This window comes from Molothrus aeneus, chromosome 3 (genome assembly GCF_037042795.1).
Source record: "Molothrus aeneus isolate 106 chromosome 3, BPBGC_Maene_1.0, whole genome shotgun sequence".
In the NCBI taxonomy this organism is placed as follows: Eukaryota; Metazoa; Chordata; class Aves; order Passeriformes; family Icteridae; genus Molothrus; species Molothrus aeneus.
The window spans coordinates 75,700,765-75,721,978 of NC_089648.1; the positions used below are offsets into that span (position 1 = coordinate 75,700,765).

Consider the following 21,214-nt stretch of genomic DNA (forward strand, 5'->3'; position numbering starts at 1 on the left):
TTTCTTTTAGAAAAGAGGATCTTCAAACTAGCCTTTCATTTCAGCAGAGGGTTGAGTTTTAGCTTGCCCACATTTCTCTGGAGACATAGTAGTGATTTTTCATGTGAGGGAGATAGCTGGGATAAGTGCTAATGCTTTTCCTTCTTGTGAAGGGTTTTCCCTCTCTGGGAAACAGTACAGAGGTGACCAACAGCTTTTTGAAGCAGTCTTACCATACTCAAGCAGTTTTATCTTCTCTTTTACCTTCTTTTCCAAGCTTCTGTAACTGTTTTCTCCCGTCAGTGAGCATCATGGATTTTGCAGGCAACCTGCGTGAAATTTGCTAGTCATCTCATTATTAAAAACATTGTAGCAAAATTTCATTCATCTGAATTGGCAATACAAGTTACCTTTCAATTGCTGAATTTCCTTCGAGTGAGAGAGTAGGCTTCTCCATCCCTTTGTTTTTTAGTTGTTTGACTCCTTGCTGGTGGGGTTTGTTGGTTGGTTGGTTTGCGTTGGTGTTTTTTTCTTTTACATCTTGGAGAACTGAGGCTAAATACTAGATTGGCCTCTGTATTTAGCTGAGGAGACTACTAATAAAAACGTATATCCCAATAATGTAATGTGGTCACTGAGAAACCTGCACTTCTCAGAAGTGCTAGCAGTGCTGTTGGATCAGGATGAAAAATATCTGACTTCTGGCATTTTAATAGCTGTCAGGGAAGAGGTAGCTAAGTGTTTTTGTAGCTCATGGGATATCTAGTTTTTAATCTTTAAATTAGTAAGAGATATAAATATTTGCATGTATCAAGTTAAGTAACTGTACAAGTTAAAAAGAAACAGTATTGTACTTAAACTGAAATTGCATAATACTGCAGTAGTTTTGCAGTAGGAGTTTATGCTTGTCCTAAAGTCTGTATATGACTACAGTTGGTACCATATAGGTCAAGATAAAAGACATATTCTGAAAGAATAGCCAATTACATAATTTATTCAAAAAGAAAGCACAAAGATTTGTTTTTTAGACAAAAGGGAGATAGACAGAAGGTTAGGATTATTACCAAAAACATGGCACTTATTTACTGAGAGTAATGCTGACTGCAAATAGGAAATGAATTATATGCTATGAATTTAGTAGGCACTTCACTCAAAACCATGTAGTAATTTTCTATTTTCAGAAATGTTCTTTCAGTTGACGCTTTAACCTTTTATATATCATGTGTTATTTTCACTAAAAGAGCTGTCAGATGAAATGATGAGATTTTTCTACCTCAGCCTGACTTATCAAACAGAAAATCTGTAAGAGAGCACAAGGTAGGAAAAAACCTATGAAAACATTTACTCTTGGGAGAAATTATTCCTCATTCTTGTTGGAATAGCTGATAGAAATCAAAGCAAAAAAGTGTTTCTCTGAGAAGCTTGACATCAGCCAGTGATGTGCGCTCACAGCCAAGAGAGCTGATTGTGTCCTGGGCTGCATCAAAAGCAGTGCGGGCAGCAGGGCAAGGAGGGGACACAGAGATGCTCAGAGGGAAGGAAAGTCTGAGAGGGTTGAGGTTGTTCAGCCTGGAGAAGAGAAGGATCAGGAGAGACCTCGTAGCACCTTCCAGTACCTGAAGGGGCTACAAGAGATCTGGAGAGGGACTTTTACAAGGTCATGTAGTGAGCAGACAAGGGAGAACAGGTTTAAACTGAAAGAGGGAAGGTTTAGACTGGGTTTAAACTGAAAGAGAGGGTAGGTTCAGATTAGGTATGAGGAAGAAATTCTTCAGTGTGAAGGTGGTGAGGCACTGGAACAGGTTGCCTGGAAAAGGCGTGGATGCCCCATCCCTGGAAGTCTTCAAAGCCAGTTTGGATGGGGCTCTCAGCAGCTTGGTTTAGTTTCAGCTGTCCCTGCCCATGGCAGGGTCTTGGAACAAGAGGATCTCTAATGTCTCTTCCAATCCAAACAATTCTGTGTTCCTATAAAAACAGCACTAGAGCAATTAGTTCAACTCTTCAAGCACAAGTCACTTAGCATAGATATAGAAACAACTGCCTGGACAACATTTCTAATTACTTTTGTTTTATTATGGAACAGCAGCCTCTTGCAATATTTTTTGGTTTTGTTCCTGCAGCAGTGCTGTGATCCAGAAATATTTTTTTTTTTAATACTGTCATACATCTGGAATGAAACTTTAAAACATTCAGGAAAAAAAGATACATCTGCATGAAATCTGTGGTAAGGGAAGGAAGGGAGGCTAGGGAATTTAAATCCACAGCTGCCTTCCTGCATCTACATAATACAGATACAAATTTTTTAGTACAGTAGGAAATACCTTGTTTGCAGTACCATGTACCATACTGTGGTGAGAAGTATTTTTTTAAGAATATGGCCAGGCTTTAAAACCATTATACTTAATTATAGCTGAGACATTAGAGTATGCTACAAAAACTTCTGACAGATAATTTAAGATTTTAAATCTGAAACAGAATATTGTTTTAATGTCTGAATGTGTAAGACTTACAGGTTTAACAATAGAGATGAGATGAGCAATAGATTCTCTACTTCATTGTTAAAATAAGTTTGTACAACTTGATCCTGATGCATCTTGTAGCTTACAGAAGGTATTCTGGTAGGTATTTTATATTGACCTCATGTGATTTCACTGATGAGTGATGAGATCTGCTGCTTCCTGTAGCCTTTTAAGAAATGGTCATGAAAGCTGATTCTGACCAAAACTGTTGTCACACAATACGTGTAGCTGCAGCAGTGAAAGGACAATAAGGTTGAGGTATCCTCACATTTGAGTTATGTGACAATAAAGCTTTATTTCTGAGATGTTCTGGTCTTCCATTTTAGCCATACGTTTTATCTTTTACTTTGGGCAGATCAGATGTGAGACAGCTGTGATATGGAAGGTTGGCTACCCCAAATTCATGTGGTGCTGTATCTAAGTTAAAGTACTTTTTATTCACAGCATGACAAAAGTCTAAGTTGAGGACAGGTGTCATTAATTTAATTAATGAAAAGCTGTCCTGTGGAGAGATGGAGTGTATTTCTTGAGTGAACAGGCACATTCAGGATTTTACTTCTTGGGTGAACTATTTTGTTCCTGTAAATCTTTTTTCCTGCTTCAGTATGTGAGGAAAATTATTGTCTTATGTGCTTCACTTCATTCTTTTTCTCTTGCCTTCCCCTCCATCAAATTTGTAGCACATTGAATCTCTTGCTGCAAGGACTGTGGCAGTTGCTATAAGGATTAGAGAGAGCTCTTGTTTCTGAAATATGAATGCATTCTAGAGGTGAGGTTTGGTTCCCAGCTGCACTGGTGATGGGCAGCAACTGCAGAGGCAGGGAAATGGGCAAAGTGCAGCTGTGTCTGCAGCAGGAACCCTACACCCTGCTCCCTGGTGTGCCTGCAGCAGGAACCCTACACCCTTCTCCCTGGTGTGTCTGCAGCAGGAACCCTACACCCTGCTCCCTGGTGTGTCTGCAGCAGGAACCCTACACCCTTCTCCCTGGTGTGTCTGCAGCAGGAACCTTACACCCTGCTCCCTGGTGTGTCTGCAGCAGGAACCTTACACCCTGCTCCCTGGTGTGTCTGCAGCAGGAACCCTACACCCTGCTCCCTGGTGTGTCTGCAGCAGGAACCTTACACCCTGCTCCCTGGTGTGTCTGCAGCAGGAACCTTACACCCTGCTCCCTGGTGTGTCTGCAGCAGGAACCTTAAACCCTGCTCCCTGGTCACTCTTGCTCATGTGTTGTCATCTCCTTGTTTTGCTAATCATGAGGATTTTGCTTGGTGTATGTGTCTCCCTCTGGGACATGATACCTTTCTTAGGATTGCTTAAAATGGTGTAAAACAAACCTGATGTTACAGGGATCTGGGCACAAGGGAGCCTGTCCTCTGCCTTCCTTTTGGATTTCTGTGGCTGAATGCAGTGGCAGCTTTTGCCCATTGCCAAAAGATTACAGTTCAAAAGGTGATGGAAATGCTTTGCAACCTCAATCCAGAGAGGTCCACAGTGTCAGTTTTGTCTTTGAGGTGATTATGAGAGGATAGGCCTCTGATCTAAGCAGTTTTTAGGTTTTCTCATCACTTTTTCTGATCATTTTTGTACTGCAGTCTGTAGATTATTTACATTAAAAACAGAATCAAAAGTATAATAGGTTATTTAAGAACAATTGGATGGATTCTTGGCCTTAAAAGAAATAAGCAAGCCAAATAGCCTTACAGTGATCTATTATTATATCAGTGATAAAGTGTTCACAGTAGAGCATTTTTTTTAAATTTTATTATTCTTTTTTTAATTAGTATTACCATAGTTGTGAAATTATTGCCACTTCCGGAGTAGGAGAGGAGCAGCATAGTAGCTAATTTTTTTTTTGTTTTTTTTAATTTGTTTCTGATGCATATGACTGAATTAAGTCTTACATAGATTGGAAGAGGAAAAAAGGCATACCAACTTGCCTGGAAAAAAATCCACAAAAATTGAAGATTAACTCAGGCATAAGAATGAGGACATTCCAAGATCAAAATCTCCTATTTGCTTATAAAACCAGTGTTGCTTTTATACTATCACAGTGGCACACATATTGAGGGGCTTCACTGATGTCACTTCCAGAGGGTGACCAGAAAAGAACTGCTTTAAAACATTTACTCAGGTGGACCCTGAATCCCTACTGAGGGATTGTTAACAACCAGTGGGGCAATAGGGATAGAAATATGACCTGTGTTGAGTAAATGACATCCAAGAGCATGAAATTAAATTAGCTTTATGCTGAAGTGATGTGTGCTTTTTCTTTTCTCTCCATTCTGTTTTTTTTTTTTTTTTTCTTAATTCCTAAGTAAGGCCTCTGCCAGCACAAATATAGCGTTAGCCCAAGAGCTGAGTGAAATGCATTGGCAGGGGGTTCCTGAGGGATTTCCCTTGCCAGTGCTAGGGAGGCTTCTGAGTTAAGGGTGTTAATACATTTGGGTCAGCTCTTGTGGCTTCTTTGGAAACTTACCCTGTGTTTACAATTTGTGCATGTAAAATGCCCTTCCTGCATGATCACAGGAGAGAAGGCTTTTTTCCAAACACCTCTCTAGAAGTACTGGAGGAGATTATCGGGCAAATTGGGGAGTTGGACACCTAAGCACAATTTCTAACTGGCCAAAGGACTCTGAAAAACCAACAGAATTGCGTAGTAGCTCTTTGGGGTTGTTGGTGTGGTTTTTGACAGGTGATGTTATAAAGGGAACAAGTTGAATATGGCATCTTATTGGTCTTACTTGTCAAAATTAGTTTGTATTTACACAAATTGCTGTCTATTACAATTTGAAGAATGTCCAAGAATTGAAAAACTCTGTGAATGTTGCAGTAAGATTCAGACTTGACTGATTTTACCGATTTTCTTCATGACCAGGTACTGTTGTTACAGTTGTTACAGTTTTTTCAATTAAAATTTGTTAAAACATTTTTTGAAAACTGGTGATGCAGCTGTAGTGATTTTTTGTCTCTTACTGTTCATTAGAACAAGCATTATGTCTAATGGAATTAGCTATTTAATGGATGTAGAAATAGTTTTGCTTTTCTTCTAAAAGATATGCATTATTAAAACTGTGACGATGTTAAAAAATGAATACTTAAAATTAAGAAATACAAGTTCAATGCATCTTGATACCAAACAGAAGACTGTGGGATTTCACTAATTTTGGATTCATATGCTGTGATAGTTTAGGCCACAGGTTTTTTAAGAGATAAGAGGATAACACTTGATTGAAAGATTTCTGGTGGTGAACAGAATCAGACAATCTTTGCAAACTACTTGCAGTAAAAAAACTTCAGTTGTGTTTTCTTAATCTAAATGTATAATTTTTATCTTCTAGATTGAATAGTTTGCACTTTATTTTGCCATATGTATCTGGGGTTATATATACATGGGTATTCACATAGTGTCAGATTTTTTTATTCTAAATTTGACAATAGTAAGACCAATAGACCCCAAGACATTCTTTCCAAATAAGGTCCTTGGGACCATAAACAGGCAGCATGGAAGATTACACACAGGTGCTTTTACAGAAATATAACAAATGGGGCCTTAATGGAGAGAGGGGAAAGCTAACAAAAGAGAGCAAATTTATTCCCATAGGTTTTCTGAGGAACCTGCCTTTCTCAGTGCACTGGAGGTTTTAGGCAGTTATGTTAAACCTGTTTCCCTGTCTTGCTCTGACTTACCCTCTCTCCATGCTCTGTTTTCTAGTGTATCACATAGAATGAGATACCAGGGTACATAATAAGCTGTGGATGGGTTTCCAGCTGATATAATTGTGTTGTAGAGGCACTGCTCTGCTTGCCTGTCTCTTTTTGTGAAATTTTATTATTCTACTACCAATCTCCTAAGCAGCCTTGAGAGAAGTGCTGCTGTTTATAAAACCAATGAGTTTGCAATGTTTGGAGGGCTTCAGAAATGCAGAGTGAAGAGGAAAAAGGATGCCCTGTAGCATTTAATGTGACTTGGTGAGCAGCCTGTCAATTAAGATACTTGGAAAAAAATCAATTTAGAATGACCATCAAGTCACAGAAAAAATAAAGCACACCTCAAGGTTTAAACTTTTGGTGCATGTTTTACCCAGCTGTGCACTCAATGTTCACAAGTTTATCTTCTAATGTAGCAGAATAATTCTGTAGTAAAAAAACAAAGTATATTCCTTGCGTTCCATTCCTTCTCAAAATTTTTGAGATCGCAGCAGTTACATCAGCTGTTTCTCTTAGGAAATACTTCATCTACACTGGCATCCTAAGGTATTTTTTGGTGGCTCTTTTGGAGGTACTCCTTCCTCAGTGGATGCCACACAGAAGTCACAGTGGATCTTTTGGGCATTGAGCTGCTGTTGCCCTCATTTTTCATGGAAGAGAGAAATCAAGGTATTGAGTAAGCCAACTGTTTAGATGTTACACAGAGTTCTGTTCAAGTGGAGGTGCCTAGGCATAGCCACTGTCCAGATGTTGAGATAAATTGGAACACTCCACAGTACATGCATTCATTTTTCATGCTTTGTGTTCTAAATTGTTGCTTTTCTATGAGGATTTTTGACTGCAGAAGTTAATGATTTATAACAGATGCACTTGATGTGTAATTTCTAACACAAAAAAATAAGTTTTAGTTTTGATTAAGGTATTTTGAAAAGTGAGATTGCTTAGTTCTCATAGATGATCAGTGTTTTATTCTTTGAAGATTCAGGGTGTAGGCAATGCTTCGAGTAATTTGTGGATCCTGCAATACTTCTTTGAAAGTATTAGTTCTCAACACTTAAAAGCTATTCCTCTCTTCAGTCTTATATTGGAAATTCAGTAACTTTTACTTCAGTGTTTGATTAATCATCAGTTACCTAGTTTCAATGTAAATAAAAGTGAGGAATTTAAAAACAAATAAATTCAGTCATAGTGAAACATTTGTTAGTATTAATTTGGTGCGGTAAGTTTGGGGTTTTTTAAAATATTTGTATCATATGGAGTATTCTAAAACATTCCAAAAGGATAAATTATGGTATCAGAGCACATAGGCCTTACAGAAAATTTTAAATTCTGTTTACTTAAAATTTCTCATAAATGGAAACAAATCTCCTAGTTTTGAACACAAGGGTCAATTATATATTGATAATTCTTTGTTCAGAATTAACAGGGATTTTTTTTAGTTTGTTGTCTGTTATTTTTGCAGGCTGATCCAAAAGAGTTGATTCAGATGGTCACAAAGCATGTTACTCAGTATGCCCAGGCAGACTGGCCTGAGGAAATCACCAGTTTGATAAATCAGCTGCATTACTACAATGAACGACTGCTGGACTTCACTCAGGCTCAGACTCTGCAAGGACTTGGCAAAGGAGTGGATGTGCAGAGATTTACAGCAGATGCACAGTACAAGAGAGAAACAATACTAGGATTGGCCGAGTAAGTAATCTGTATTAGGTTTGTTTTCTCTGTTTCAGAATAGAATAGCTTTAAGCTTTAAATTAGGAGAGTAAATGGAGAGTAGTGCTGACCTTTAGAGAGATAATTTACTTGCTTTTGAGATTTATATTGTAGTACTGCTAAAATTGGAGCTTTTTCTATGTAACTGCTCTACTTAAATGAAATGTTGCTCAAATAAATGGATTTATAATTGAATCTATAACTCTTCATTTACTAACTTCTAATATTAAAATTAATCAGGGATTAATGAAAGCAGAGCATAGATGACGGTTTGGTCTGTTTCTTTCATCTCCTGTAAAACTGCACTAGCAATCTATTAAGGTATGCCCATGCATCAAAGTTCAGAATGAACTATATTTGAAAAAAAAAGAGTTGTTAAACTGTATTTTATTCATAATAATTTAGTTACAACTGCTGCGTATCACTGTATTTTTTCCATGTATTTTCATTTGGAAGTACTTCACCACATATGTTCTGATATTTAGCATGCTTTTATCTCACCTTTCAGAAATCCAGAATAGAAAAAAAGAAGGATATAGGATAGTACTTTTCATATTAAAAATACCTTTAATTAATATCTGCATGCAGGTACTTCAGGCTGTGAACAAGTCATGAATATAGCTTATGTTTTAGGGACAGTCACAGCTGGCTAGTTGACAGACTGTCAGAGAAAGTTCTCTGCAATAAGAACCTTTAAATATAATCTCAGATTTTCAGCTGATGTCTGCATAAAGCTTTTAAAGAGCATATTTAAATATTTTCAGTTTTCCACATGTGTAGCTACTCATAGCTACAATTCCAATAGAAATTTGCTACTAAATGGAATTGATATACCAAATAAGAGTGGTTGTATAAGGTCAGGTTTTGGACACAAAGCTGATGCTTTATATCTGTGAAATTTGTACCTGCATTCATAAAAATAGCTTTTGTCACTGCAGATTTTGTCACTGCATTCATAAAAATAGATTTTAATCATCTTTTAATCATCTTTCAATTAGAATTGCCTGCTTTGTATCTATTGTTACTAAACTTATCTGTCTAGTGTGTCAGTTGGTTACATCTTGATGACTACCTACAGAAACTTCAGTGCAAGTAGTCTTCTCTTATTACAGATACTTACTTTGATTACAGCAGGATAACTTACATTTTCACCCAAGAGTATATAGATACTGTCTCTTGTAAAATAAAGTAAATATGAAGAGAAAGTTCCTTACAGTAAGTAGAGGTAAAAACACAATATGAAAGGGTTAGAAGTGGCACTTCCATATTGGGCAGTTGCAAAGATCCAGTTAATTACTTGTTCAACTTGCAGCTTCCTTGCTTTAATCTTCTCAGTGGAGTCTTAATCTGCATTTTCTAATGGAAAAGATGCACAAATTCAATGTAATTGTGTAGCATATTTGTTCTTATTTTTTAATTTAAGTGCCTCATGTTTCTTAATCTTTTATGAAGTGCTGTTTGAAGGAACAACACCTGGAAAAGATTACATCTTATTTACAAAACAGCTTTGTACTAGAAGGAGCAATTTGCTACAACTAGCTAACTGGTAGTAGTCTGCATTATCTTCTGTATTTGGTGTATATCTTTAGAAGCTGTTGTTTATTGAGTTTGCACCACTCTTGGGTAAGCAACACAAAAATACATCCAAAGTGTGCCTGTGCTCACCTTCAGTTAGGTTTCCTTTGACAGCTCTTGGACTGAGACCAACAGGCAGGCAGGGCTGGGCATGAAAATGGGTGTGTAAAAGAAAGCTAAAAGATTCTTTGCAAGGTAATGGACATTTTTTCAGCTTTTCATTGTGCAACAGCTGCTTGCTTTTGTCATTACTTTGACAATGAATAAATTACTTGTACTGTTCTTCATTTATATGATATAATTTCCCTAAACCACCACTGCCTTAGGCTGCTGCTGCATGCCACTCTTAGACAGAAGGGGAGGATTGTGGTATAGCTTCTAAAGTTCCAGGAGGAAAGGATCCCACTAGTTCCAGGAGCCACTCCTATTTTGTATGATTGACTGGATTATTTTGCAACTAAAGCATTCATACCATCTTCCTCTTTCAGTGAATCACAGAATAGCTGAGCTTGGAAGGGGCCTCTGGAGGTCATCTTGCCCACCCTCCCTGCTCAGGCAGAGCCTCCTCAAGGATTCACATTAAGTACATTTTAAAGAAGTTGTTCATGACAGGCCTATGAGGAAGTAATTACACACAAATAGTGTTTTTCTTGGAATTATCCTAAAAAGATTGAACCCAACCAAACTGAAACCAAAACCCAAAAATCCCAGCATCAGCCTTAACAGTATTGCCTTTATGCCAGCCTAGAAACAAGAGCCATTCATCTCTGTTTAAACCGAACTATACTGGATTAGTAAAGATTAGTATGAAGTTAACTTTAAGCTTTCATATTTTACCATAATCTCCACCTCTTCTTTTGTCAAAGGGTTTGTGCACTAACAGAAAAGCAGTTTTTAAAATTTTAGGAGAGAATGAGCTGGACATCTTCCCACCTTTTAGTCTACAAATACTGGGAGTGTTTTTGTCTGTGAACTAGTAGGAAGAGGTTTGAGGATTTATATACCAGTTGTGCTAAAATACTGTAGGTGTTGCAACTGAATCAAATAAATGCTAACTGTGATGAGTTACATCCTTCATCACTTTGTAATTGAAATGGAATGAAAACTGAGATTTTTGCTTTAGCACAGGGTTGAGTAGAAATTGCCGTTAAGAACCAGTGCTTGTGGAGTAGGTTCCTGTCTCTGAATTACCTTTGTAGGTTTTTTCTTCTTTTTTTTTTCCCCAAATGGAGCATCGAGTATAAGTAAATGCAGAAGGACACGCTTAATGTATTTTTATTAAAATTTTTTTCTATGCTCTTGTTTTATGAAAAAGACATAGTAAGTTTTCTAACATAAGCATTTATTTTCATATTACGTCTCATAGGGCTTAACATAACTTTTCCTTATTTTCTCTCATGACTGTCCTCTACCAGGACACTTGAAGAAAATGTCTATAAAATTGCCGTTTCTTTGGCTCAGCGATACAATGTTCCACTTTGGGAAGTTTACATGACCCATCTGGAATTTTTATTCACTGACAGTGGGTAAGTTGTCTCCTCTGCAAATGCACATACAATTCTGTTACACAGAAATAAATGCTAAAATATGACGGAATTTAATTATATTGGGAGTGGAGTTTGGGTTGTGTGTTCATTTGTCTTGTGGTGGGATAGTATGGGAATATTTGTCTTTTCCATGTAATGCTTTTGCAGCCAGCTGTGAAAACTGCTGTTGCATGCAGGCAAGGTTAAAAGTCCATGTGTGTCTTACTGTTCTTCAGAGTATTCCAGGACTTTGTTTCAGTGTTCAAGTTTCCATAATTTTGAATGTTTAGTTCTCTCTTGCAGTAGCAACTTATCCTGTAGTTACTCTGACAGTCCCCGATAGTTTCTCTTTTACTCTTTCTTTACTCTCTTTTGACCTCTATTCTACATAATAGAGGAAATAAATATATCCCTATTCACATTGTGCATCTGTTCATATTAGTTTCATTTTTTGATAGAAGTAAGCTTTTTCTTTTAACAATGTTTTACTGAAACTGTTCTAGCCTAAAAGATTATGGCAGACCAAACGTGGCACTGGTGTGGCATAAGGGGAGGGGTGCTTATAATGTCTATTCCACAGTGGCTTTAGGACCTATATTTTTTAATTTATGTATTTATTTATTTTAACCTCTTACATCATTCATGTCAGGCAGTTTTTGCCTACTGAAAGAAGAATAAACCCATTTGATGGAAGACCAAGCTACTTGCCTGAATAGCGCATGCAGATGACATTGATGTAGAACTCCCTGTGTAATGCAGCAGCTCTTACCTACTGTTCTGACAGATATGATGAAATTAATTTGGTTTGTTTCAAGTGTTACATTCTTAAAGCACCTTTAGCTTGCAGCAGTGTTGGTACGTCTCTTAACATTAATTATTAATTAAAAAAAGCATTGAAACATTTTTTAAAATGTGAGGCATAAAAAACAAAGCCTAGTGAATTGTCTGGAGAAGATGAAATAATGTTCTGAGACTTTTCTTCACTTCCTCTGAAAAGCATAGAAGTCGTACCCTCTAAATTTTGATGCTGCTGAATTATTTACTGCTTTAAACAAAACAGTCAGGATATAAACATGGCAACACTGGGCTGAGTGTGAAAGAGCCAGCTGCCTTCTCTGGGACTCAAATATTACCAACTGTTTTGCAACAGTTTTCTATTGTTTTCTTTGTTCTTCTCCTCCTTGATTTAGTATTCATAGAATTCTGAAATCACAGAAGTACACAGTAACCATATTTTCTCCAGTGAAATTCGAAGAAAGTCTTAAAAGTTGATGTATAATAGCATAATATGCTGCTGAGCATATTTTTGTATCATAATCTCATTTTAAAATTGATTGACAGCAAATGACCATTACAGTATATTTGAGTCTTGGAATTATGGCATTAATAATAGATGTTTCATTATGCATTCATTCTGAACTGAAATTAAGTTTATTCTAAGACTTAATCTCTTTAACCAAATATACAGTATTTCTGTAAGCCACTTTACATAGGGAGAAGCTCAAAAGAGCTTCATAGTTTGAATTAACATAGTTTGTATTAACTGTACTTTTGATTATTTGGTGACAAAGAATTATGACTTTTTTGTGAAATATGAGTCTGAAAATTGTTCAGAATGACATTTTATAAAAATCAAGAGGAAATTTAGTTATTTCTTTTGAGGAATCTGATCACATTTGATTATCAAAACTCTGTAAAATGGAATTTATGATTTCAGCAACACAAACTTTTGCCTATCACAGAACCTCTTGTTCCAGAATCTTTCTGAACAACACCATAAAGTCTTCCTATCTGCAATCAGCCCTGCCCTAAAAACACTGCAAACATCTGCCAATCCTCATAAAATTTAATGCTCAACTAGCTTTTACTTTGAACTTTGGGTATGAACACAAAAAATTAGTCATATCACAGTCTTGAAATACATCAGGTCGAAGTGTCTGCTTTCCCCAATATGAAGAGTGGATGGTACTTTATTTCTATTAATATCATACTTGTTTTCATTAATATTGTAGAAAAAATAACAAATCAGAAGAATCTGTAGAATTAAAAGAATGCTTGCAACGTTAACCATCTTGGGATAGGTCCCAGATGTAAAAATAACTAAAAAATATCTTATTCTCCCTAAGAAATCAGTTAATTTTTAAACTGAGAAGGTTGTATTTGTGGTGTTTGCTATAACAAAATCATTTTTAAGAATGAAACAGAGACATTTTACTTGGATATTAAAGAGAAACACTAACTTACAGCATGTGTATTTGGGGAGGAAAATGGTGAAATTCTAATTTAATCAGTTTTAAAGTAGATTTTCCTCAGATTTAGGTAAAACTTTGAGTTGAGAAAGATAAACTTAAGATGATATGCACCCATATGCACCCATTTTTCTCCCAGCTGAGGGAAAAAAGAGTGATTATCTTTTATGTAGTCAGCTGGAGGTGTCTGAATTCCTACTGTGAAAAAGCTAATGTATTCTTTTCAAAAGATTCAGGAAAGAATTTCCTGAAGCAGTGAGTCTGACTGAGGTCAACCCAAGGCTTAGTGATATTTTCATAAGCTTTCGTGGATGACAGTTTGAGAAGCAACTTGTTAAACTGTCAAAGTCTTGGTAAACTGTCCTAAACATAAATAATAGTGCCAAGCAGATTAATTGCTGGGCAAGAGCCAATTTTCAGTGATAATATCTCTCAAGATGTGCACAGGTACTCATCAGCTACAGAAAACAGAACGTAATGGATTGGGAAAGCTTCCAACTGGGCAGTAGGATCTTTGAGCATCATTCAGCCACAAGTGGCTGGCTAGTTTGTTTAATAAAGTCTTCCTTCACACATGTCCTGGATGTATTCTACCTTTTACATATAGCTATACTCACAGATGTGAAGTCCTGCTTTGAATTCCACTTCCGTATTCATAACCCTTAATCTGTATGTCCAAGGTAACAGGTAACAGTATCGGGGGGAAATACAAGAGTTGCTTAGCTTTTGTTTATAGAGTGTACAATTATCTAAGTGTTTGTGAGTGAGACCTTAAAGAGAGGGGAGGATTGTCCTGTCTCCCAGGTGTGCAGCTGTAAGAGTCTTTCATGGCACATCCAGGCCTTTAAGCAAAAGTTATTTCTAAACACAGGTTATCGACACTGCAAATAGAAGAAAGAGCACAAAGTCTTGGTCTGTTTGAGACTTTGAAAAGCAGTCCTGAAACCTTTCATGAACACATGGCTAAATATGTTTACCCAAGTATTGAAGGCCAAGATCACCAGCGGTTGCTTTACTATTTTACACTCCTGGAAAACTGTGGCTGCTCAGAAGTGGTGAACCATGCTCTTAAACCTGAAACTCACATCCGACTCCTGAAAAAATTCAAAGCGGTTGCACCAGGTAAGAGAATACCTGTTTGTTTTCTTCATAACTGTATTTATTACTTTATTATGTAAGTATTGGCATGATTATGCTCAGCTAGTTTGTTTTCCTGGTAATTGCTTCTTTTCTGTGAGCGAAGGAGATGAATACAATTAATATAGTCACAAATTCTTACTCTTTGTTTTACTGAAAATTTATTTGATCACAGTAAGAAAAAACAAGTTAAGAGCAGGTTCTGTTACTGATGCAATTTAAAATTATTGCTGATATTTCACAGTGAAACTTTAAATGAAAAATATCAAGTTCCTAGAGTATAATTTTTAACACTACAAGTTTAACATGAATATTCTCAATGTGCTTAAGAAAGTTTACCTTTGGAGAGCCTGAATTACAGAATATATTAGGGACTTTATGCATTTTGTGTTTCTTTGTCTGAAAGAGGATAATTTTTTGTTATGTTTTACCCTTGATATTATCTTTTCCTTTCCCAGAATTACAGCATTGTTTGTAGCCCTTCATTTTCAGACAATTACTGTAAAATACGCTGCTCCTAAGCATTCTGGAACTTGAAATAGTACTTTCAATTTGCTTGTTAGTTGGATACTTTCTTGAATTTTAGTTTTACAACTCCAAATCCAGTTTCAGAATGAAAAATACACATTGTATAGCATTACCTCCTGTGAGGATGAATTAACTGATCAGTATTGGAACCTAATTTGTATTGGACACTAACTGGGCTGCAAAGTTTGAAGAGATGGTGCCTATGAATTCATGTATTGCAGGAAGAAAAAAGTCAATTTTTTTGGAGACGAGGGATAACCCTCAGTTCTTATTGATCTTATTCGACAGTCAAGTTCTGTGATGCTTGCCAAAGAAAATTCTGCCATGAATTATTGTTTCATTCATTTATTTAAGCAATTTATTAAAAAAAAAGTCCTGGGAAAATATGTCAGACGTAAATTCATCAGTTTGTGTGGTAAAAAATTAAATCTTTGTACTACATGCCTAATCAAAATTCTCAGTGTTGAGCATAGTTTAGAGATAGGAGTGAAGGAACAGCAGCTAAGTGTTTACAGAGGCTGCAGGCCCAAAGTGTATGAATAAGAACATGGCAATAGAAGTCAGTTACTTTAGAAATTATAGGCAAAGAAAACAAAATAGTACCATTTCTAGAAATACTTCTGTTGTTGGTAAGTTAATTGCAAGGATGTTCTTCCTCTGGGAAGCAGAGTAGTAGCATGACTCTTGATTATATAAATATTGATGTAAATGGAACTACATGTCCTATCTCTAGCTGACCTTATTTAGTTTACTTGTAGTTAGTGCCTTGCAGTCTTTCCTAAGTGGTAAGTTGTTACATGATCAGAATACATATTTTAAATTAAAGAAGACTCATGCTTTGACTTGCATGAGGTTTTCTGGGATTTACATTTAAGTTCTAGCATGATTCTACATATTATATATATGTTCTTGCTTCTTTGAGAATCTGCATTTTTCGGGTTGTGTCATAGAATCACAGAACAATTGGGATTGGAAGGGACCTTAGAGATCAGCCAATTCTATATCCCCTGCCATGGGCAGGGACACCTTCCACTAAACCAGGTTGCTAAGTGCCCCATCCAACCTGGCCTTGGACACTCCCAGGGATGGAGCATCCACAGCTTCTCTGAGCAGCCTGTTCCATTGACTCACCACCCTCACAGCAAAGGATTTCTTCGATGTATCTAATCTGAATCTACCCTCTTTCAGTTGGAACCCATTCCCCTTTGCTGGAGTGATATAGAATGTTAAAGTATGTTCCATGGATTGAGAAATTTCACATGCACCAGGACATCATAAAATCTAACTCTGTCAGTATTTATGTTTGTCAAAGGGGATAGGCCTTTTTAGTTTGTCAAAGGGATAGAGTTGTTTTAGTTCTGCAGATGCTAGGGTATTCATTATTTCACATGTAATTTTGGAGTGTGAGTAGATTTATTTATGAATAACTTTTACCTCTTTCTCCTTCTGTCACTAGGTCTTAATTACAAAAAACTAACAGATGAAAATGAAAACCCTCTGGAAACATTGGAGCCCATCCTTACAAGTCAAAATATCTTATCTATTTCCAAACTGGCTCCCAAAATTCCTAAAAAAGATGGCAGCATGCTGTCACCAAGTTCTGTTTATACTGTGTGGTTGCAAAAACTTTTTTGGAATGGCGATCACAATCTCATTAAAAAAATACCAGAAACCATGGATGAGTGGCTACATGCATATGATATGTGTTCCAAATACTTTGATAGACTTGATCCAGATGATATTGCTACTTTCATTGATGAAATTACTTTTTCTTCCAAAGCTGTCACAAAGGTAAGGAGATATTTTTAAAGAATTTTAGTCCTCAGGTGAAGCATATAATATATGAGTTCAATACGGCATCAAGAAGAAAGTCCCAGGAGATGTTACAGTTTTCATTTTGCAGTATTTAAAGATAAATTTGTAAACTTTTCCCTGACTACCTTTTCTTTTTATGACAGCCAGTATGAAAAGAAAGGATTTTTATTCACTTAGGGGAGTTAGATCTGTGGATGTGAGTTTTGATGGAACCCCAAAGTCCCTGTGTGCTCATTCAACTGAGAATAAGATATTGTGTACTTCTTAGAGTGGTTTGGGTTGGAAGAGACCTTAAAGACCATCAAGTACCATCCTCCCTGCCATGGAGGATTTCTGCATTTCTTCCATCTATCCAATATAATATAAACCTGCCCCTTTTCATTAAAGCCATCCCCCTTGTCCCATCACTACAGGCCCTTTGGAAAGCTCTCCTGCAGCCTCCTTTAGGTGTTGAGGGCTGCTTTAACGTCTTCCCAGAGCCTTCTCCTCTCCTTACTGAACAGCCCATCTTCTCAGCCTGTCCTCACAGGAGAGTTGTTCCATCCCTCTGCACATCTTTGTGGCCTCCTCTGGGCTCAGACAGTCCCACTGTCCGTGTGTTTGACATACATGTTAAACAGTGCCAGTCCCAATACCAGCCCCTGAGGGGTGACACTTGTCAGTGCTTTCTATTTGGACATTGAGTTCTTAATGCAGTTCCTTGTATGCAGCCAACCCAGCCAGTTCTTTGTCCACCGAGTGGTCCATCTGTCACATTCATCTCTCCAGTCTGTGTGTCATGCCCAACAGTGTCAAATGCTTTGCACCAGTCCAGGTAAATGACACCAGTTACAGCTCCTCTTTCTTCATTCACCAGTTCTGTAACCCTGTCAGAAAAGACCACCAGATTTGTCAGGCATGATATGCCCTTAGTGAAGCTGTGTTGGCTGTCACCAGCCACCTCTGCTTTTCTGTGCCTTACCATAGTTTCCGGGAGGATCTGCACCATGATCTTGCCAGTCACCAAGATGAAACTAACCAACCTGCAGTTCCTTAGGTCATCCTTTTTTAAAAATGAGGACTATTATTTCCCCTTCTAGAGTCAGTGGGAATTTCTCCAGACTGCCACAACTTCTCAAATGGATGGATAGTGGCTTAGCAAATTCATGCACCAATTCCCTCACAACCCACAGAAGCATCTCATAAGGACTCAGGACTTGTGCGCCTTCAGGTTCCTTAGATGGTCTTGAGCATGAGCTTTTTAAGAATAAGCAGGGGCTTATTCTTCACTCTGCCAGTCCCTTCATTTGCTTTCTGCAACTTGGGTAGCATGGCTGGAGCACTTGCCGGTGAAGACTGATGCAAAACTGTTATTGAGTCACTGTTTTCTTCATGTCTCAGGTAACCCCGCTTCTTATTTCCTTCCAGAGAGGACCCACGTTTTCCCTAGTCTTTCTTCTCTCACCAAGTTATCTACAGAAGCTTTTCTTGCAGCTCTTGGTGTTCCTGGCAAGATTTAGTTTGAGCAATGCTTTAGCTTTCCTAACCTGATCGCTGGCTGCTGGGACAGTTCCTCTGTATGCCTCACAGGGTACCTGTCCTTGTTTCCATCCTCTCTAGGCTTTCTTTTTGATGTTTTATGTTTTTCCAAAAGTTCCTTTTGCATCCCTAGAGGTCTCCTTGCTTTTTTGCCTGACTACTACTTCTTCGGGATGCATCGTTCCTGCGCTTGAAGGAGGCTATCCTTCAATATCAGCCAACCTTTTTGGGTCCCTCTTTGCTTTATCCCATGGCAAATCCCTGAAGTCCAGAGCAGTGAACTTTCTGTGCACCCTCCTCATTGCACTAAGTCCTCCAGTCCTTCCTTGCTGGTGAAAACAAGTTCCAGCATAGCACTTCTCCTAGTTGGTTCCTGTATGACTTGGAGAAGGACATTGTCATTAGTGCATTCCAGCAGCCTCCTGGATTGCCTGTGCCCTGTTACATTCATTCCACCAGACACTGGTGTGGTTGTATTTATTTACTTGTGTTCATCCTAAAATTCATTGTGCCACGGGCTTGTGCTTAGTACCAGGCTTTTGCATTCAGAATAAGATGTTCCACAGAGAAAGTATTCTGGCCCAATGCATGTGGTTTCTAAGCATTGTAATAATGTAAATTATAAACTGTTGTAATCTCATCTGTCTGAAAGCCTGGTTTTGAAGGAATGCACTTCCATGTGTGTAACAGATATTACCAGATGTGGAGTTTCTCTTTGCTCAGTGAAACCTACTTGCAAGGCTATTTCTAGCATATAGTTTTACCCATGCTTTCTTACATGTCTTTACTGTGAAGCACAAAAGAGAAATGAGATTTCTTAAATTTGGCTTTATTAAAAGATCTAGAGATGTCTTCCCTAACTTTAACTGAAATGAAACGGCGATAGTGTCCAGGGTTTTTTTTGTGTCTATCTTCTTTATTTTGGTTTGTGACAGTTTTACTGAGGTATTTATACACCATGTTTAATGAGGTGAATTTCAGTTTGTTCTGTCTTTAAATACTGTTTTAATGTTCCCACAATATTAGTATAGGTTTATTAGAACCCATCTAACCTCTGTCTATATCAGAATTTGGTGAAAAAAATTGCTAGCTGGGTTAATAAGAAACTTTGTCAGGACAGAATTTATGCTGTGATCTGACTGTCAGGGTAGACCAGCATGTTTTCTCTAGTTCCATCAGCTGTCTCTGAAGCCTTTTTAGCAGAACTGTTGTCTTGGCTTAGGTGTTTTGATCCCTTTTATCTCATAAAGGTACTTTTTCATTCTTATGAGCAATGATTCAGACTTCTCCTGAGATCTTAATTGCCAGACTTGACCCTGAACTGAGGTAGCAAGGGCATGGCTTGTCTAATGAGAAGGAAGTACTGTCTTTACATATGGTCTTTGCAACAGACTACTTGAAACTCTTGCTGTTAATGTTTCTTGAGTATTTCAAGGTTATTTCTTCTTTATTCCAGATGAATGGTACAGGGAGAGAGTGGATATCCTCCACTATGTGTCTGTTTTGAAACACCTTGATTATTTTCCTTTTTTTCTGTTCAGGATTCTAATACATTTTCTCTACCTTCTTGAGAGTAGAGAGAAGTGTTGCCTTCTTGGGAAGGCAGCGGCGACCCGGTTTCGGAGTTCAGCACGACGATCCCCTCCTGGGATCCCTCGTGGCCAATAACGGACGCTGACACCAATGTGGTGGACGGTTAAAGGCGTTTATTGAGGGGTCTCAAGGGTATTTATGGACTAAGGGATTTCTCTACGTCAGAAAGGGGTTTGGCTGTACTCTAGGGTTAGTATGGAGTGGAAAGTTACTGGCATCTATAGGTTAGGGGGGGCTACATGTTTGGCTACATTCCAAGGGTGATCCTTATCTCTGGGGAGAGGGGCAGAAGGAGTCCTGTAATTTTCCGTCACAGCCCGAAATCTTCCGAACGCCTGTCCCTTACCTACCACAGAGAAGGAATCGCATGAAAGAAACACTAAAGGCAAGATGATTGTGGTTTGTGGTCAGGCAGAATTTTGTAGTAGAGACCTGTTAGCTTTTTGGCCATGAAAGATGCTCAAGAAGTGCTTGAAACAATTGGTCAAATCACCTAATGTGCCATGCACTGGGTTTGGGATTTACAGCTTGCAACTAGTTTTGCCTCAGGATCCTGTTCAGTTCTCAAGTAGAATTGTACAATGAGAAATTTTATCATTGTAGACCCTGGAAACTTATCTCTGAAGTCTCTTTCCTCTACCTTTCATCTGGAAAACACTTCATACATAAAAGCAGTCTTTTGCCTTGCACCTGTTACTTAAATTTTATGTGTTTTGGGGCTGCCCTGGTCATGTGCTCACTCTTTTAATCTCTAATTCAGCACTTTCTTCCCAGTCTAGTTTTGTGACCAAATACTTTGCTATATCAGTTTCCTATTCCCACAATAGATGCATATTTAAGTATTTCATGGAAGTGCTGATACTCAGTCAAAATGCAAAAAACCATGGTCATTATTATGAAGTAATCTGTATTGTCACTGAGACATCTGAGCTTTCTCTCGTAAAGAAAATTTTGAGAGGAAGCTTACAGTGAGAGTGAAGTGGGTTTTTTAGGAGTGCTGAGAAGTGAACTGGCAAAAAAACCTAAAAAAACAAATGTTGGATACCCTCACAGCTCTCTCTCACTCCTTCAAAATGTCAGAAGGGGAAGGTGGGAAAGAAGAGAGAGAGAATGTTCCAGGGAGATGATGAGATGCATTCCACTGGTATTCTTGTGGAACAGTATCTCCATGGAAAAACCCTTTCGGTTAGAAACAATTGAGAAATGTCTCAAGTGCTGAGGTAATGGGACCTTGGTTACATAGCACTATAGGTTACATGAGCTCAGCTTCAGAGGTAGCATTGCTGTTGTCACCATGTGGGAACTTAGGAAACAGACATCAAAATATCTCGGCTGTTCCAGTATTTCAGTAGA

The 21,214-nt window shown here is 37.8% G+C and overlaps 1 protein-coding gene across 1 annotated transcript in view; it reads left to right on the plus strand.

The window, feature by feature from the left end:
- The window catches only part of NBAS (NBAS subunit of NRZ tethering complex), a 161,429-nt gene that overhangs the window by 89,393 nt on the left and 50,822 nt on the right, over positions 1-21,214 (plus strand). The window contains exons 41-44 of the mRNA XM_066547200.1: positions 7,670-7,899; positions 10,911-11,021; positions 14,142-14,392; positions 16,392-16,726. Of these exons, the coding sequence (XP_066403297.1) occupies positions 7,670-7,899; positions 10,911-11,021; positions 14,142-14,392; positions 16,392-16,726 (927 nt within the window). The remainder of the gene's footprint in view (positions 1-7,669; positions 7,900-10,910; positions 11,022-14,141; positions 14,393-16,391; positions 16,727-21,214) is intronic.